Source organism: Euleptes europaea, chromosome 8, assembly GCF_029931775.1.
Source record: "Euleptes europaea isolate rEulEur1 chromosome 8, rEulEur1.hap1, whole genome shotgun sequence".
NCBI lineage: Eukaryota > Metazoa > Chordata > Lepidosauria > Squamata > Sphaerodactylidae > Euleptes > Euleptes europaea.
In genome coordinates, this window is record NC_079319.1 from 50428632 (window position 1) to 50448118 (window position 19487).

The 19487-nt window shown below is 41.0% G+C and overlaps 1 protein-coding gene across 3 annotated transcripts in view; it reads left to right on the top strand.

Moving 5' to 3' along the window:
* The window catches only part of KCTD1 (potassium channel tetramerization domain containing 1), a 96551-nt gene extending 77463 nt beyond the window's left edge, over window positions 1–19088 (top strand). For all 3 annotated transcript variants that reach the window (XM_056853992.1, XM_056853993.1, XM_056853991.1), the window contains exons 3-5: window positions 7771–7915; window positions 15118–15423; window positions 17983–19088. In XM_056853992.1, the coding sequence (XP_056709970.1) occupies window positions 7771–7915; window positions 15118–15423; window positions 17983–18141 (610 nt within the window). In that variant the 3' untranslated portion in view covers window positions 18142–19088. The remainder of the gene's footprint in view (window positions 1–7770; window positions 7916–15117; window positions 15424–17982) is intronic.
* Window positions 19089–19487: the final 399 nt, after the last annotated feature.

Here is a 19487-nt window from a genome sequence, read left to right on the forward strand (position 1 = left end):
AACATTGGCTGGCAATCAAACCCAACTAAAAGCTGAAGACCTTTCATCGGCTACTAATGTTTTGTGAGAGTCCATAGAATCATAAAGTTGGGACCACCAGGGTCATCTAGTCCAACCCCCTGCACAATGCAGGAAATTCAAAACTACCTCCCCCTCACACCCCCAGTGACCCCTACTCCATACCCAGAAGATGGCCCTCCCTCTCATGATCTGCCTAAGGTCATAGAATCAGCATTGCATTATTTCTTTGTCATGAGTTAATGTTTTTGGCAGATTTTTTAAAATAGTATCTTAATTGCATCAGGTAGTTGACTTAAAGAATCAGTCCTAAACTATCATTCTGTCAAAAATCTGTCAACATTTATCATTTCCTTTCCATTCCTGCAGTTCTAATCATGACATCTTCCTGTGCCTTTCTTGCCTTTTTTTGCTTTGATATGTGGCCATTGCTTGCTCTTCATGTCTTTTGTCTGTTCCTCCCTTCTACCCCACCCCTAGTTTTATTCTGATCACTTCTTCACTTTTAATCATCCCCCCATATTTCAGAATAAAGGTAGTATTTTGTTAAATAAGAGCAGATTTTTCTTTTTAATAATGTTAAGCACTCAGATATTAAATGTTAACAAGCCTACTCTGTTGGTATATTGATGTAGGAAGGCATTTAAGGTGTACATTTTCTTGTCAAAGAGCTAAGGTAAACTTATGTGTACCTCGTGTTCAATATGTAATTTGACATATTATTCCTTTTTAATGACCTAGTCAAGGTGTGTTAACATTCTCCCAGAAATCTGTAATTAGAAAAATAGACCCCTTGGGGATTTGGTGTAACCACAAGAGATGGGTAACCTAAAAGTCTTTTATTTATTTAATTCTCAGAGTTCTTCCTTTACAAACAGAGAAAGTATTATAACAACTGTATAAACATATATAACCCAACCTGTGCTGACATCATAAGATGAGTTTGTTTTATTTATTAAATATATTAGCTTCCTTCCTGTTAGAAATAGCCAGTGTGCTTACAACAGTCCACAGTGAAGTATACTAAAATAAGAGTACATCAAATCTGAATCATACCGACTAAGGCTACAAACCTATATGGACATAGGAGCAAGATCCATTAATCTTGATCTATCTTTTTGCTCTTTCATCTTAGCAAAACATAGTTGAGGAGAGATGCTTGTTCACTGCTGTTAGATAGAAAAAGAAGAATTGGTTTTTATATGCCGACTTTCTCTACCTTTTAAGGAGAATCAAAGCAACTTACAATGTCCTTTCTTTTCTCCCCCCACAACAGACACCTTGTGAGGTAGTTGGGGCTGAGAGAGTTCAGCGAGAACTGTGACTAGCCCAAGGTCAGCCAGCTGGCTTCATGTGTAGGAGAGGGGAAACAGACCCAGTTCACCAGATAAGAGTCCGCAGCTCATGTGGGGAATCACACCCGGTTTTCCAGATTAGAGTCCACGGCTCTTAACCACTATACCACGCTGGCTCTTACAAGATACAAGAAGGCAGAGCAGAGAGCTATTTGTGCAAAAATAGCTGTATACAGTAGAGCAGGCCTTGACTAATCTTCTTTGCCTTCATGAACCACCCCAAAAATTTAGGAGCCATACTTATTTTTCAGCCTGCAGGTTTTATATTATAATTATCATACTTCCTAATTATTGCTGCCATAGAACCTAATCCTAAACGCTTCATAGTTTGTCATTTTTTAAAAAAAGCTTTGACATTGTAGTATATAAATATGGAGGAAATGCTGTTTGCCATCACAACAAAAAGCTAATTTCCATCCTTCGCCTAAATAAGTTTTGTACTTCTGTTGAGAATCACCAAAAGGCATTTAAAGTAAACAACTGCTGAAAATACTAGGTGCCACAATGGGCTCTATGGCACCCTGCTGCCTGGGATTTGTCAAGCCCTACTGTAGAGGATGTATAGTAACTGTAGTTGCTACAGCAGTTTCATACATTCTATAATCTATACCCTTCTGTAGCTAGAAGGTGTCTTTTTAGAAGCAGCCTGAATATCTTGCATCGGTGCACAACTTGAACAAGGTGATCTTTGGGAAATCCCTGTTCCGGATCCATGGAATGCTCTTATTTTATTTACATTATTTATAGTCCGCCTTTCTCACTGGGACTCAAGGGACTCTTATCTGTCACTTGGCATCCACTATGACAGCTGAGAGCTGTCAGCGCTTCAAAAAGATGGCACGGGAACGTTTTGTGTTCCTTCTCTTAGAAGTTGCCTTCAGTCATTGATATTGGGCAGAATGTCCTGTCAGAGACCCATCTCAGGAATAGGAGATTCTTTGTGCTTTCTGCACATCCTCGTAGCATGCATCCAGCTTTGCTTTTATAGAAGAATTTAAATTTTTAAAAGGTGTTTCATCCTCCAGAGAGCTTTTGGCTTCTCTGTGGACTAACCTGAATCGAATTGTTGCAGTACAGTAGATTATGTAACATGTTCACAAGTTAATGGTTTCCTCCCTTATACATAAGCATCCAATCTGGTTTGCATAGTAACTACCTTTCCTTTTATCCTCATTAGTGGTAACAATTAATTTGCACTCTTGTGCAACTAGATATTATGTCTCAAGTACACAGACATTAATTTATGGCTTTACTCAAGGAGCCGTAACCGCAAATTCTAAACAGTAGCAACAAACGTTTCCAGTCCACAGAGTTTCTGCGCTGAAAAATAGGTTTCTCAACTTGCCTGGCCTTGTTGCAATTCAAATTGAGTGAAGCCCAGACCTCCCTGCTCAAGTTCATTAAGACTCTTCTGGGCGCCTTTTACGCATCTGAAAAATTGATTTCTTTTTAAACTGTTTAAGAGGAAGCCTCAGGGCTTTGCAGCTTATATTAAAAAAATGAAATCTCTTCCTGTCTTGGAGCAGCACAAATAGTCAATACAAAATTGACAAATAATCCTTTAAGCATATCCATTGAATCCATTTTCTTCAGGCCCCCTATATGAGACACTTAATCAAAAACATCATCATCTTAATGATACATTTCTCCCCTCCCAAGTAATTTACTATTACAGAGTGCCATAATGATTGGGGTAAGCTGATAACAGCAAGAATATGTTAAGAGGAAAAGTTTGCTTTCTGCTCTTGCTGCTAACTCCATTACTTTTAACATATTTAAAATAGAAACACATGGGGTGAATCCAAAGTTTGTTTTCAGTGGTGGAAGGCATTTCCACAAGTCAAATTGACATTTTCTGCTTCTCCACTCCTTCTGCAAACTCTGGAAGTCACTAAAATGTTCTTTTAGGGGGAAATGGAATGCTTCAGAGCAGGGAAAAGGGGTTGCATTGGGAAGAGAGAACTAGCAAAAACTGTATGTATTTAAGACACTGTTAACACTTTCCAGACATCTAATTGGGAAATGAATGTTTTCCCCTTAAATCAGCCTTGAATTCAGCAATGTAAGTGTTTTGTATTACATGGGTGTGTTGCATAGTTGTAAAAGTCAGGCAGAAGGGAAGATAGTTTAATTCTTTCACATTGCTGTTTGCATGTCTCCTTTATAAATAAAGCACAGAATGGAAAAAATTGCAGGAAAGAGATCAACTATATTACTTTTTTGCTCTCAAGATGTGGTAGACAGAGATTATTATCTTGGTTAGGTTTCTGCCTTTGAATTTTTTAGTTGTCCTTCAAGTAAGTCAGCCTTCAAAAGAGAAAATTACATTAAACACTGTTTTAAAACATTGTATTCTACATAACATTAGCATGTTAATTTGATAAACTGTCTTTTTTGTTGAAAAAAATCATTTTTTACTTTCTTTTGCCTTGTAGTTTGGGTTATTGATGATCCTTTAAATGTTAAAAAATCTGTTTTCGTACCAGTTTTCCAAAAGGAAGATAGAAACCAGTAGTGCTTTAGTGCATGCTCACATGTCAAACTTAAACTCCTGGGCAATGATTAGGAAGGGCATTTAGGGGTTATTAATATAAACTCCCTTGATATATTACAAAACTCAAGAAGAGAGTAATTTTTAATTGAATCTTTCTATAGGAAAGAGCAGCAGAGGGGGGGACTCAGAGGGTGCATGCTACTGACATCCAGTACTAGACTAGGATAGAAACAGGGCGCCTAGCCTAGAAGTTCATTGGCGGCTGAAAGACTGAGCATGTAGGATTGATGAAGAAAATGTATCATTCTAATACCAGCGAGCCAAGCAACTACTTTCCTATTTGCCCTCACGTTAAGGCCCTGATGAAACCTGTTGTATCATCCTGAATGCTGAATTCTGACACAAAGTGGTTAGGAAACGAACTACTCATGTGAAATGAGTGATTGATACCACTCTATTTATTTATTCAAAATGCCCTCTTACAGGTTCAAGCCCAGCTGGCAATAAAACTGAAAATGACATGCGTAGTGATAGACAGATGGCATGTGAAGAGCACTAGCAGTCCCTCGCCACTCACAGATCCTCACTATATGGGCTTTTGTGCATTTTTTAAAAAGTCAATTCTGGCCCCATACTGCTTCGGGTTATCCCCTGATTTTCGCACGCATTTTTGTGTCTTTAGTTTTCACTTTGGTTTTTCTTTGTCTTACCCACCCTTTTTCCCCATAATGTTTGCATAATGTTTCTATCAGTTTTCTTTGGTCCCACCCACTCCCATCCATCTTCAGCCCACTTTTCAGTTATTGGACTGTTACCATTAAACAATTCCCTCTCCCCCACCCCCCAGGCAGTGATTTCAAGTTTTTTAAAGGCCCTAAAACGTTGATATAATGCTGTAGTGCTGCAATGATAGCTTAACCAGGTTTTATAAATTCCCAACTTTCATTTTTTTTTTTAAAGTAAGTTTCTAGTGCCATTTGTTGCAGAGATATACCTTTTTCCTTACATCTCCACGAGGGGAGGAGATAGAGATTTACTTAAAAAATTGAAATCTGGGAACTCAGAAAACCTGCTTAAACTATCATAAACTATCCTAGTGTTGTTACAACAGCGTTCTATTGATATTTTAGGACAATTTTTTTAATTAAATGGAGTGCTGTGATGCCACAGATAACTCCACCGATGACAACAGCACCCTCCTTTGAAAATCCTCATTATTTAAGCCACATGTGAAATAAAATGACACCACAACTGTAAAAATGCACAAGAGGTTTGTGGAAATGCTTAGGTTTTTGTCCCTGATTGCCTGGCCACAAGTCATACTGGGCTTTCCTCTGCCTTCTTCATGGTTACATGGAAATTTCATAGAGAAATGACCTTTAGAGTAGAAATCAAAATTGGTATAGAGGCTCATGCTTTCCCCCCTTTTCCATGTCTTCCGTGTATTTTATGTTAAATTAACAAAGCTGGGAATGGGGGAGGATATTGCTTTTAGAAAATCCTGGCAGCTGACGGATTTCTAGGAGATCTACACAGCTGGTTTCATTTTGAAATATTTCCTAACCCTTATTTATTATTTGTTCACTTATTTATTGGCTTTCTTCAAAGATAGCCTTCCCAATATAAATCTTTGATCTTGTTAAATCTGTGAGCAGTCATTTGCCTCTTGGGCTGCATTTTCAGTCTGGCACAGCTGCTTTCTGCCTTGAGCCATGATAAGTCTGACAAAAAATATCAGTTTCATTGTGCCGTTACTTGGAAGTTCAGAAGAAAATATTAAACCGGGTCAGATGCGTGTGAGAAAGTGACCTCTGGAGTAGAAGGATGGGGTGCAGAAAGAAGTAGAATGGAGGAAGGCGGCATCAGGAGCTACTTGAAGGTACCTGATCCTGCTTCTGTGATAGGGGTGAGGAAACAGAGTAGGGCTACAAAGAAATAAATAATAACATTAGGTCACTGAAGCTGACATAAAAGTGAGATCCCTCTTCCACAAAGGAAACCATTAAGAATCCCCCCTTGACCCAGAGTTAATATTGGGTCACTCTCTACTGCTTGCTATATCAGGCTGAGCTGTATGCTTAATAGCAAAGAAAATCACAAACCCACTGCCACCGGTGTTATCCACAAAGCTGTGATACTGTTGAGTTTAATGGTTTCTGCCTTCCAAATTTTAGACATTCCATTGCAAGAATTCATCTCAGTTTACAAACGGAAGAGAAATGAAATCTTAAGACTGGTATACTATGTGTCTCTGTTCAGTGTATCATCAGAAAGAGAAGTTGGGTTATATCCAAAGTACTTCAACTAAAGCACTGCTTGGAGACCAGAACTTTCCTTCATCTTCTCAAGTGCCCCTAACATGCTGTTTCTAAGGGTTGGGGGTAATGGAAGGGTGTGCAGTAGGAGAGGGAAATCAGCAAAAAAAAACACCTCTTCACCACAGGTGGAAGTGCCCTGCCATTGGTGGAAAACAAGGGTTGAATCCAACACGATTGAATGGATGTCCAGTGATGGTGTGAAATGAAAGAAGCAGGGATTAAGTTGTAAACCACAATTGTCTGCAATTTTACTATCACAATCCCATTTGAGCTATTTCTGTTTGTTTTGTTGTTCTACTAAAATTAGCGAAATTGATAAACAGCTGGGAGTAGTTCAGCAGCTTAATGAATACAGAAAGTAGTATAAATAGTAAATATAGTAACACAAGAGACCCAGTGTTGTGTACGGAAGACCCAAGTGCAAATCCCTGCTAATTCAGAAAGCTTGTTGGGTGGTTTGGGCAAGCCATTATTTCTCAGCCTAACCTTCTTACATGTTTCATCTGAGGATGAAATGAGGAAAATCCCATTTCTGGAAGCCTTAGAGTGAGGAAAGGATGCACATGTGACAAATAGATAAACAAAATTAATGTTGGTAATTTTTTTCTGTTTCTGTTAAGTGTAGAGACTCAAAAGAAAAGTCTAACCTTGCATCAGAATTAAACAAGTATTTAAAGCCAATAGAAAAGTATTTCTAATCCCTTCTGCTTATATGCAAACTGTTTTCATTGAATTAAAAGTAAAAGACCCTTAAGCATAGTTGCAGCTACGTTATCTGATCAAGTTTTGTCACATGTCTGATTTTAGTGCTGGTTCTATTTTTTTAATAGTTAAAATTATCAGTTAAAGTTATCAGTTTTTAAATGTATCAGAGAGAGGTGGTTAAATGCCAGTCTACAATCTATAAATGTTTACTAAGCTGCTTTCTTTCAGACAAAAGCATTATCATTTTAAAGGGTGGTTGTATTCTGATTTAGAACAATCTTTATTTCTTGACACATATTTTCCTCCATGGGAGCAGTGTGGATGTGAGTGAAAGAGCACAACCTCAAGAGCGGACACTTGCATATTCAGACTGTATGAACCAAACACAAATTGTTACCAGATCTCCCATGCTTGGATTACTTTGGTTCAGAGAGGAGGTCTGCAAAAATCTCAGCCTGGAGGGTTTATGTTGCAAGATGTTTTAAACAAGTTAAGATTCTCTGCATGGATGGGAGTGCTTAAAAATGATGCATTTTCATCCAGAATCACATAAAGCATGTTTTAATAAACTGTTGAAATGGAGATATATCTTGAAGTTATCTTCTCATTCCATATTACTGTGCTCTCACCATAGTTCTGGCTTTTTTATCCAGCATAAAATCTTTTTTTTAATTGACATTTTCCCCACTGTGCTGTGCTTCATTATAACAACATTGTCTTCTTTCACCAAACTCTCTCAATACTGAGCGTCATTTGGTGCATAACTGCGGCAGTGAGGTATTTGGGTGACCTTGGTCAGTGACTGGGAGTAGCCATTACAATTTCTTCCTGTTAACTAACTGCAAATTGATATTTGTGTTGACTTCTCTTTCATTTTCAGAATTGGGCGGCTTTTTGATGGCACAGAGCCAATTGTTTTGGACAGCCTAAAGCAGCACTACTTCATCGACAGAGATGGCCAAATGTTTAGATATATTTTGAACTTTCTACGAACGTCAAAACTTCTTATACCTGATGATTTCAAGGTGAAACTTCATGCATTCTAATAACTCTTTAAGCTATCTTCTGGGAAACCTTTGGGTCTTTGTAAGCTTACTGAGGGTTAATCTATGAAAACAGCAATTTGAAGCTTCTTGGCCATGACCACTGATCTTCCTCTGAAGTGCACAACTACAGAGGAACTTTGGGTCAGTACTTGGCTATGCTTTCAGTTTATAATGAGTGATGATGCTACTCAGCAGTACCCATGTGAGCACTCTAGAACATGCCCAAGAATTCTGGAGTGAAAAGTGTTTTCTGAAGATGAAGGCTGTGACATTCAGACATAAGCTTCAGTGATAAGAATGAAACAAACTATGGCTTAATCCTGATTAGTAAGCAAGACAAAAATTGTGTGGTTGATTGAACAATTCCTGGTTTGCCATTTTAGCCAGAAGACATTGGTTCACTCTCATTGCCAAGTTTTTGAAACCAGAAAATTTTAAAATGTTTTGATGCATTGGCTGTCATTTCTGTCAAGTGTAAAATACTATGTCAAATATTAAATACTGCAGAATTTGCCAGATATTAAAAATCAAATATCATTGTTAAACTCCGATACACCAATCTTAAAAATATGCGCGGGTAAAATCAAAGGTGGGTGTTTTTTTTTTGTGGCAGTAGATACATGCATTCCTGGCTAAATATTACACTGATTCGTTATTATGACTGTTCCCTATTTAAACAACTATCTTCTTTTTGATATGCTTTTCCACTTGTTAGGATTTTGTCCTATTGTTGTTCTTTCTCTGGCATTGAAGTAAGGCTTTGAATCTGAAACTTTCCATCTGTGCCTTAGAATGATGTGCCCTAACATGGTATTTGTTTGCATTTAGATGGGATGTGTTTAGAATATGGGATGGGGGAAGAACCATGAAAAGAGATGAAGAATTTCAAGATATTATGTAGTTGTCTTATTCCTGTTGCTTTTTAGCCAGTGGCACAGAGTAGTAAGCTGCAGTACTGCAGTCAAAGCTCTGCTCACGACCTGAGTTTGATCCTGACAGAAGTTGGTTTCAGGTAGCCGGCTCAAGGTTGACTCAGCCTTCCATCCTTCCGAAGTTGGTAAAATTAGTACCCAGCTTGGTGGGGGTAAAGTGTAGTCAACTTTGGAAGGCAATGGCAAACCATCCAGTAAACATAGTCTGCCTAGTAAACGTTGTGATGTGACATCACCCTGTGGGTCAGTAATGACCCGGTGCTTGCACAGGGGACTACCTTTACCTTTTCTTAAGGGCCATATTTTCAAAAAAGATCTTGTATGAGAATCCAAAAACCCAGCCCAGAGTTATTTGAAACATCTGGCCCTACTTACCTACACAGTTGGGAAACCTAAATACGTTTGACTGATGAAATGTGCTCATTCTCGCTCTGAGGGAGGAGGCCGTCTTCAGCTGGGGTTATTTCCATTTCTCTTAGGGAAGGCAGGAACAAAAATCTCTAACCTTCCTGTCTCCCCGGGGAAATAGCCCCTCCTCCCTCTGACGCTCCAGTTTGTTTCCTGACTTTGATAGGGAAGCAGGCTTTTTGCAGCACTCTGCTGTGCTTTTCTAGTTAAAGAATTCTGAGTCTAGTTTTTAGTAGTTTTTTATATTTAGGACTACTTTTTTGTCTTTTTTGTCTTAGTCTTAGTCTCCTTGTCTGTCTCCCCCATCCTCTTGTCAGCTGCTTGGCCTCAAGCTTTTAGCCAGGCCTTTTTTCCCACCGAAAAAAGATGGCGGCCGCCACTAACGATCCCTTCATTTCCAACGAGGATTTGGATCCGAGCCTTTTGAGGGCGGCAGATCAGATAGAATGCCAGCCTGACAAAGACAAGGACAGCCAATCTTCTAACAAAGGGGGGAAATGTAAAAAAGTCACTGAGACAGATAAGGGAACTAAGAAAGGAAAATTTTCTACGACGTCAACCAAGGGGACATTCAAAAACTAATGAGGCGAGGACTCCAAAATCCAGAACTAGCCGGTCTCTGGATCATAGCGGAGAGGGGACTGCGGAGAAGAGCGGCACAGATCGCGCGGAGGAAAGCAGCACGGCTCCTAGCCATGTTTTAGCGCCCCCGGCCACTCCGCTCCCAGTAGTGGTTCAGCTGTTGTTACAGACAGCCCCGCAGAACCTCGTTTTCACCCCTCCTCCTCCCAACTTGCAGCTGAACGGGGAACGGCAACCCATTCTGAACCTCAGATATGTCAACAGATTTATTGTCTACAGGAGGCTCAGAATGGAGACACTACGATCTATAACAAAGGCCCTCAGGCCGGGAGCATTCCTTACATCAGTAGACCTCTCCGAGGCTTACCTCCACATTCTGATCCACCCCAGTCACAGGAGGTTCCTGAGGTTCCGGATTGCAGACCAACACTACCAGTTCCAGGCTCTCCCGTTTGGCCTCACATCAGCTCCCCGGGTCTTCACCAAGATCCTAGTGACCCTGGTGGCCATTCCTCGCAGGCAGGGAGTCCAGGTACACCTGTACCTGAACGACATCCTCATCTGCTCCCCGTCCAGGAGTCTCAGCCTTTAACACACACAGTTTATCACCCAACTGCTCAAGATCCACGGCTTTTTGATCAATTGGGACAAGAGCATCCTGCAGCCTTCCCAGAGGCTAATCCACCATGGAGTTATAGTCGATACAATCCGAAACTCCCTGATACTACCTCCAGAGAAGATAGAGGACATAACATCCAAAACCAGGAAAATCCTATCGTCACGCTGTACGCATCTAATGACCCTGGCGAAACTCCAGGGTCACATGATTGCCTGCATTCCGGCAGTCCCGTGGGCCCGTTTCCACTCAAGAACCCTACAATGGTTTCTGAGCCCATACCAACAGGAAATAGCAAGAAAGAAGAACAAGCTCCTGGTCTTGTCCAGTCAGCTGCGGTCGGACCTTCAATGGTGGACCAACCCGGCCAATCTGTCGAAAGGCCTTGTCTTCTTTCATGACCCTCCGGCCCAACTCTTCACAGATGCGAGCGTTTCAGGCTGGGGGGTTACATTTCAGGACTAGCCGGCCCAAGGGATCTGGGGGCCATCAGAAAAGGGAAGAAGCATCAACTTCGTAGAGATCATAGCAGTCCTGAAAGCCCTGTTACATTTCCAGCCTCAATTGGAGGGCATTCATCTGCTCATCAGAACGGACAACGTGGCCACAAAGGCCCACGTCAACCAACAGGGTGGGTCCCGGTCCTCTTCTCTCCACAAACAAGTGTCGCTGATACTCACCTGGGCGGAGAAACATCTGGCTTTGATCTCAGCAGAAGATCCGAGGCGTGCTGAATGCTGAAGCGGATTGGCTGAGCATACAACATCTGGAGGAAGCGGAATGGGGCCTGAATCCGGAGGTCTTCTTGCAAATATCTGGGAAGTTCGGCAAACCTGTCATAGACTTGTTCGCCTCGCCCATCAACAACCAGCTCCCACACTTTTTCACTCGGTACAGACAACCGGGAGCGGAAGGGACCGATGCCCTGCTGTACCCTTAGCCAACAGGGCTGTTATATGCCTTTCCTCCATTGCCACTTCTTCCAAGGGTTCTAAGACGCATCCTCTCTCTCTGGGCCACGGTCCTGCTGGTGGCTCCCAATTGGCCTCATCGCCCATGGTACCCGGCGTTACACGAACTTTCGTTACAACCCCCGTGGCCACTACCAGCCAGACACGATCTGCTCCTCCAGGGACCAGTTTGTCATCCGGATCCCAACTGGTACAGACTGACTGTTTGGTTATTGAGAGGGCAAGGCTTCTAGACCTAGGATACGATTCAGACATCACCACTACGATTCTGGCGTCTAGGAGACCATCGACTCTCAGGATCTATGGTGTTACCTGGAGGTCTTTGATTCCTGGTGCCGTAAAAGATCTGTTGACCCTCTTAAGCCCAGGGTAGTCAACATTCTTGCCTTTTTACAGGACGGCCGCAGACTGGGCCTCAAGTCATCCACCATGAGAAGACATGAGAAGCTACATTGGTTCCTCATTTTGCTGGTTACGCGTTGCCTCATCATCCACATATCAAGGCATTCCTTCGCGGGGTCAAGTCTTCATCACCAGAAGTTATCCACCGTTTCCCGACCTGGAGTCTACACGTGGTCCTTAAAGCTCTTATGCGTCAGCCCTTCAAACCTCTTCGATCAGTAGACATGAAGTGGCTCTGGATGAAAACTCTGTTTTTGACGGCTATTACATCAGCCAAAAGAGTATCTGAACTAGGGGATCTTTCGATCAGACCAGGTCTATTCGAGGTACACAGGGACAAGGTTGTTCTTCAGCCTGATCCGGCCTTCATTCCAAAGATCAATACTCGTTTCCACAGAGAACAAGAGATCTCCTTGCCAACCTTCTTTCCAAACCCTTCCAATCAGCAGGAAAGGGAGTGGCATTCGTTAGACCTCAGGAGAGCTCTCAGGATTTATATTCGCCGCACTCAGGCCATAAGATCATTGGACTCACTGTTCATTAACCTAACTGCTCCCAACAAAGGGAGGGCCATGTCAAGAGCAGCTATCAGTAGTAACATCAAAGGATGTATAGCTCAGGCTTACAGTTCTAGTGGCATGCAGATTCCTACACACATTACCACCCATTCCATCAGGAGCGCGACCACCTCGGCAGCCCTCAATCGGAGAGTCTCGATTGAACAAATTTGGTCTTCAGTCTCTATTTTCGTTAGGCACTATCGAGTAGACACGTTTGTTGCTGAGGATACTGCCTTCGGCAGAGAGGTGCTGAAGACGGTGCTGGATAAATAGTAGGTCCTACCCTATTCGGAATTCAGCTCTTGTATGTCCCTAGCTGAAGACGGCCTCCTCCCTCAGAGCGAGAAAGAGCCTTGAATTAATTACCGTGAAGGCTCCTTCTGCTCTGAGGGACAGAGGCCATCTTCCCCTCCCGACAATACTTGCAGCTGTCAAAAATTTTAATAAATTCAAGAAAGCTGAAGTCATTGGACCAGACGGTACGCCACAGCAACATCGCTGATCTCAGCATACAGCTAAGAATTTCGAGATGGAAGAGATCTGTTTCATTCTACTCTGTTTAAAATCCGTTCCAAGGAGCCTGTCTATGTCTCCTGTTGTGTGTCCATAAGTGTTATACTGTTATATGGTTATGTTGTTATATGGTTGTTTGGAATCTCATTCATTGTCATTGCACAATGTTGTTAACTCACCTTCCATTACTTATCTTCCATTACAATCCTTCCAAATAACTCTACAAATACTGGAGCATCAGAGGGAGGAGGGGCTATTTCCCCGGGGAGACAGGAAGGTTAGAGATTTTTGTTCCTGCCTTCCCTGACAAAGAGAAATGGAAATAACCCGAGCTGAAGACAGCCTCCGTCCCTCAGAGCAGAAGGAGCCTTCACGGTAAGTAATTCAAGGCTCTAGTTCCAGTTGCAGAGCTAAACTGCAGCCTTTACAAAACTCTGTATTATCAACTTGCCCTTCACAAGCATTCTTAGGGCAGACTCTTCTGAATGGCACTTTGTTTCTAAAAATAGCTTATAAGCACATATGTCCACTTGAGACTCAGCATCTGTTTCTCCAATGACCCTAACAGTTTTCTTTCCCAGAGGTAGGGCAGTCATTGGGTTTCTTTTCAAGTGTCCCTCTGTGTTCAGCCATTCACATTTGGTTTTGAAGCTGGTAAAATAGAATGGAATCCTTCCTCTTTGGTTTGCAGTAATGTGAATACATAGAATAATATAAACTTAGAATAAACCTTTAGTGTTCTATAATGGCCAGAACTATTTAGACAAAAGGTATCCTTGGTATTTGATCATTGGAAAAAGTCTAGAGAATGATATTCTACAATGATTTCTATGCAGCATATTCCATATCCAGTCTGTTTTTAAGCAGTTAAAGGCAGTTGTCAGCCAGCTTCTGTTTTTGTTTATTCCACTTCCATCTTCATCTTGCTTTGTAAAGCTGCATTTTCCTGTTTTCTTTCATCATAAATATTGGGTTGGGTTGAATCAAAGGCAGTTTTCCTCCAATAGAGAGAAGACAAGTTGTTGTTTTTTCCATATACCTCTTCAATTGCATACCCCCGAGTTGTCTTTCACATTGCTCCTGAGAGCCCCCTCTACCCCAGGAACACCATTTGGGGGAGCACAATGAGCTGTAGTAGGGAATTACCTTTGGATCCAGCCTTGTTTGTTTGTTCGTTTGTTTATACCATTTCTGCACCACCTCTCCAGTGACCCTGTTCAAGGGAGCTTACGAACATAATAAAACACTATAAAAGTTGTAACGATTAAACCAGCATTAAAAACCCAACAAGTGCTTGAAGCAGCTTAAAACATATAGGAACTTAAAATGAGTCTTATAAAATACTTCTCAGGCTAGAAGCAGACTGTATTTTAAGCCCTTTATCTTCTGGCTGTTTTTGATTTTCCTCCAGTTTGCTATTATCTTCATTAAATGTAAACCAGATATTTGTTACAACTTAGAAATGTATTAACATTTGTATCCTTCTCTTTCTCCAACGAGTTCAGGATAGCATGCATGGTATCCTCAAGTATGTTAGGGCTACAAGATGGTGATTCATTCAAGGTCATCCAGGGAGCTTCTTGGGAGAGTAGGGGTTTGAACCCAATTCTTTCTGATTTAAGTCTGAAACTAGACCCAGGGCATAATCAGAGGCACATAATGGTACTGTCTAACTGAAGCTAAGCGGGGAATCTGGATGGTACCTGGATGGGAAAGCATCCCTCTTGATTTCCATGATGTAAGAAAGGCAGGATTTAAATGAAATTAATAATCATCAAACATACTGGCTCTCATTTCTAGCAGTTTCATCCACAGATCCCTAAACAGGAGAGTTTATAGACTTACTTGGACCTTATCTTGATTGTGCATGTCTCAATATGTCTGATGGCAGTTTTGACTGAATGTGTGTGTGTATTAAACATATATAACCATATATATATGATTCCTTTACCCCATAGATCAGGAATGGTCAGTGCGTTCAATGCCAAAGTAATATATTTAACTCTTCTTTTTAAAAAGATAATGTTGAATTTTGTTTATTTATATTTGTTACACTGTATCTAAAGATTGCTGAGGCAATGTACAAATCTTAAAAGTGGATGGGTATTAGCCTAGTGCTGAAATATTTGTTGATAAGAAAAGAAATGTAACTGTGCTGCATAGTGACAGTTTGCACTTTGAATTGCGTGTTTTTCAGGATTACAGTTTGTTATATGAAGAAGCAAAATATTTTCAGCTTCAGCCCATGCTAGGGGAAATGGAAAGGTGGAAACAGGATCGGGAAACAGGCCGATTTTCAAAGTCTTGTGAGTGCTTGGTTGTGCGAGTTGCTCCAGATCTTGGAGAAAGGATAACAATGAGTGGTGACAAGTCCTTGATAGAAGAGGTTTTCCCAGAAATCGGCGATGTGATGTGCAATTCTGTCAATGCAGGGTGGAATCATGATTCGACACATGTCATCAGATTTCCTTTAAATGGATATTGTCATCTTAATTCAGTTCAGGTAGGAAGTCATTTAATGTATCAGTATACGGGTAGACTGGTGAGTGTTTGAATTGGTATTTTTCCTTAACTTGTGTAATTTGTTGGTAAAACTTTTTAAATTATCCATTTACAGTTTTGTAATACAGGCTTTTGAAATACCTGCTGAAGGATTGTATTTCCCTAAAACATTTCTGAGGCACCTGAACTCTGACTTTACCTGAAATGGTAAACGTACATTTCAGAATTATCCAACTGACTTGAACCAGAAGTTGAAACCAGGTTTTCTGGTTACCATGCCCATTTCCACATTGAGGATTTTCTTACGGTAGTCAGCATATACAGTTAATAATAACAAAATCACTTTTATGTAAATAAGAAAATAACTTCAATTAAAATTCTAGGATTTTGTTTCTTCTTCATAATAGTATGGTGCCCCCAATGTTACTCAAATGTGGATCACAGATGGGATAAGAGTCAGAGACCTAAAAATGAATGACTGGGGTCATATTTATTTATTAGTGGGTCCAGCAAGAAAAGGAAAAAAGGAAGGGAGAGGGGGGAAAGGAGGTGGAAAGGAAGAAAAGGGAGAGAAACCAGCTTGTGTATGGACCATCGTTGTTCTCAACCCATAGGCCCAGCGGAACATCTCCGTCTTACAGGTCCTGCGGAACTGAGCTGAGTCTCGCAGGTCCTGGATCTCATTAGAGAGAGAGTTCCATCAGGCTGGAGCCAAAGCCGAAAAGGCCCTGGCCCTGGTTGAGGACAGCTGGATGACTCTGGAGCCAGGATCTACTAGGAGGTTTTCCCTTGGAGCATAATGCCCTCTGGGGGGGTATACCAGGATAGGTGGTCCCACAGATTCAATGATCCCAGACCATTTAGGGCTTTAAAGGTCAATACCAAAACCTTGAATCTGATCCAGTACTCAACACAGCTGGCAGAGCACAGGTTATATATTCTCTGTGGGGTCCCTGTAAGGACCCATGTTGCCACATTCTAGACCATTTGTAGTTTCCAGAGCAGCTTCAAGGGAAGCCCTACGTAGAGTGAGTTACAGTAGTCTCACCTGGAAGTGACTGTTGCGTGGATCACTGTGGCTAGATCAGAGCAGGCCAGACAGGGGGCCAACTGCCAAACCTGGCAAAGACAGAAAAATGGCATCCTGGCAGGTTTGGTGACCTGGGCCTCTAATGACAAGGAGGTATCCAGAGTCACCCCCAAACTCTTGACAGAGGAAGCTGGTATTAGTTCCACTCCATCAAGAGCAAGGAGTTGGACACCCTGATCCGGACCACCCCAACCCAGACACGGGACCTCTGTCTTGGCTGAGTTTAACTTCATGTTTTCTTCTCCCTGGATAATGTTTCTGTTTTATGACATAACAAGGGACCATCTACCATACCTTGGCTTAGTAAAAAAATCTGTTACAAATAATCACATGGGAGGCATATTGAAATAGTTAGACATTTAGGAAGCTAATGATTTATTGGCGTGCCTTGTAGTGATTTCTCCCAGATGTGTTTTGTTTGGCTACTGCATCCAGAACCACAATTGACACCCAGTAGGTCCATCAGTTGACGCCTGTTTTCCTGGGGAAAGAGGTGAAGCTTGCATATTATGCCTTGAAGGTCAACTAGATATTATAAAACTGCATACATAGCTTTGCAGTGACAGAATCCTGAACGAGATCTAGTCATGTCTGATTGATATTATCACCTATATTTTAAGCAGTTTCATTTTGAACAGGGTTTTTCTGGGCCTTTGTTTTATTTATTCTGTTTTTATCAATGTATTTTGATTACAGTGAACTCACAACATTAAATATTTAAACAAACCTACAGACCTTCTGGCCACGATTAAAACCTGCCCTAGATCATTTAACCTTGGCCACTAATGTTCCTCCAAACTAAAGAAATGGCAGACCGTAAATGGCTAGGGCCTCATGCTCCAGAGAATCTTAATGTGCCCACAGTAAAGGGTACGAGAAGAGTCTAACTCTGATTGAGGCATTATGGGTATCTGTACTACAGTTCACAGTATTAAAGTAAGAACTGGCCGCAATAAATCTACAGCTGAGGAAAGGAATTGTTAGGAGGTCTGGAAACAGAATGGGGTAATGGTAAGTAGCTAGCCCATAAAAGTATGTTCTCCATTTTCTGCCTTGTGTTAGGGCAAAAATGGACAGGGCAGTTATGGTTCCAGTAGCATTAGCCACTGAATCGAGAGCCGCTCTTCATATTTCATTACAGTCTAGTAGTGACTATTGGGGAGAAGTCTTTCCTTAGAAATAAGGAGGTAGAAAAAAGAGTAAAAAAGAGTAAATGAAAACAAATGTTAACTACACAGCAAATGGGTGTTAGCATGAGGCAAACAATTTACTGTGCGGTATGTGCCATTGTGCAAAGTGTAAAAAAAAAAAAAAAGCCTCTGTTAAACACGGATTTGAGGACTGTTTTTCCACTCCATATATCTCCTGTTAGAATTCAGAAGTGTGGCTACTACATTGTATAGAGATGGCTGGTAGACCACTCTTGTCTGTCTGTTCTAAAGATAGTGTTTTCCTTGTCCTGTTTTGCAGGTACTTGAGAGGTTGCAACAAAGAGGGTTTGAAATTGTAGGCTCGTGCGGAGGAGGAGTGGACTCTTCCCAGTTCAGTGAATATGTACTTAGACGAGAACTCAGACGGACATCTCGTTCATCCTCTGTCATTCGAATAAAACAAGAGCCTCTGGATTAAGGAAATTTTTGTTTTCTTATGCAACAACAAAAAAGAGGGACCTTTTCATGTGCAGTTGGGACACCAAAAGAGCCCTGGAAAGAAAAATTGAATAAAGACACATTTATATTGAATATAGAGATCATACCTGTATTCATATGGAGCATTTGGAATAGTAATAATAACCTCAAGGTGTAAAATATGTATATGTGAAAAGTTAGATAATGCAAAAAGAAAAAAATACCCTTAAAATGGTAGGTGAGGTTGGTGCTGTGATGGCCATTAAGTGTCCTGGGCCTTAGCTAGGCCTGATTTAACAATAAACAAGCCATTTCTGTTGGGGAAGACTCACAAGTCCTTTTCATTTTCCTTTGCCAGCTGGCAATCTGCTTTTCAGTGTATACACCTTGAATCAAGTTTGTTTGCAGATGTTTGTCATAGAGGTGACTGGGCACAACTTCAATCCATCCATGACATAGCAGAGTTCATCAGTGGGAATTTTAAATGTAGCTTGTACAGAAGTCATACTCTTCTGTTGACCTGACAGATGTGAACATTATTCTTGTTGGGTTTCCCCCACAAAGGAGCCAGAATTTATAACTACTTGGTAGAGTTGCTCTGGTTTGAGTCCAGTGCTTTTGTAAGTTTTATTCAAACTTTATAATACATAAAATACAATAATTTCTGTTAAAATGTTCTGTTTCAGCCAACACTAGCCAAAAAATGTAAAATAAAAAATCAAAGTTAGCTTTTAACTTGCTCTGTTATGCATTTGATATGTTCAGTGGACAATAAGTGATGTTGAGTTCTGTGTGCAACAAAAATATGAAGGCATAAGAAAGTTACGGGAAAATGATGTGCTTTATCTTTAGTATGTCATAGAAACAGTTCTGACGCACCTTATACTTTCTTTCCATCAGTGATTATTCCAGCCTTGTTTAATAATTCGACAAGTGGTCATTTTAGAGAAGCTTGAGTTCTGTACAATATTTTGTAACTGATTAAATTGCGATCTGTACAACTAATGTTTAACTGCTTCAAACACTAACATCCTTACCTAGGATATACTCAGCACTACTCATAAAATCAGGCCCCTGAAGTTCACACTGAAACTTTGCCAACCTCATTTTTTCAAGCTGTTTTACTTAGCACAGTTTCACCTCAGTTATTGTCTTGTGGTCAAACTAGATGTGACACTCAGTCTCACGTAATTCCTCTCCTTACTACAGTCTCTTTTCCATATGGCTTTTGTCCACGCATGTCCCAAGATCCTCAGCATAGATTTCTTTGGGGGTTATGAGGGCTTCCCTCTTCCCCTTTTCAACAATAGAAAAACTGGTTGGATTCAACCCATGCTTTTCAGCCAC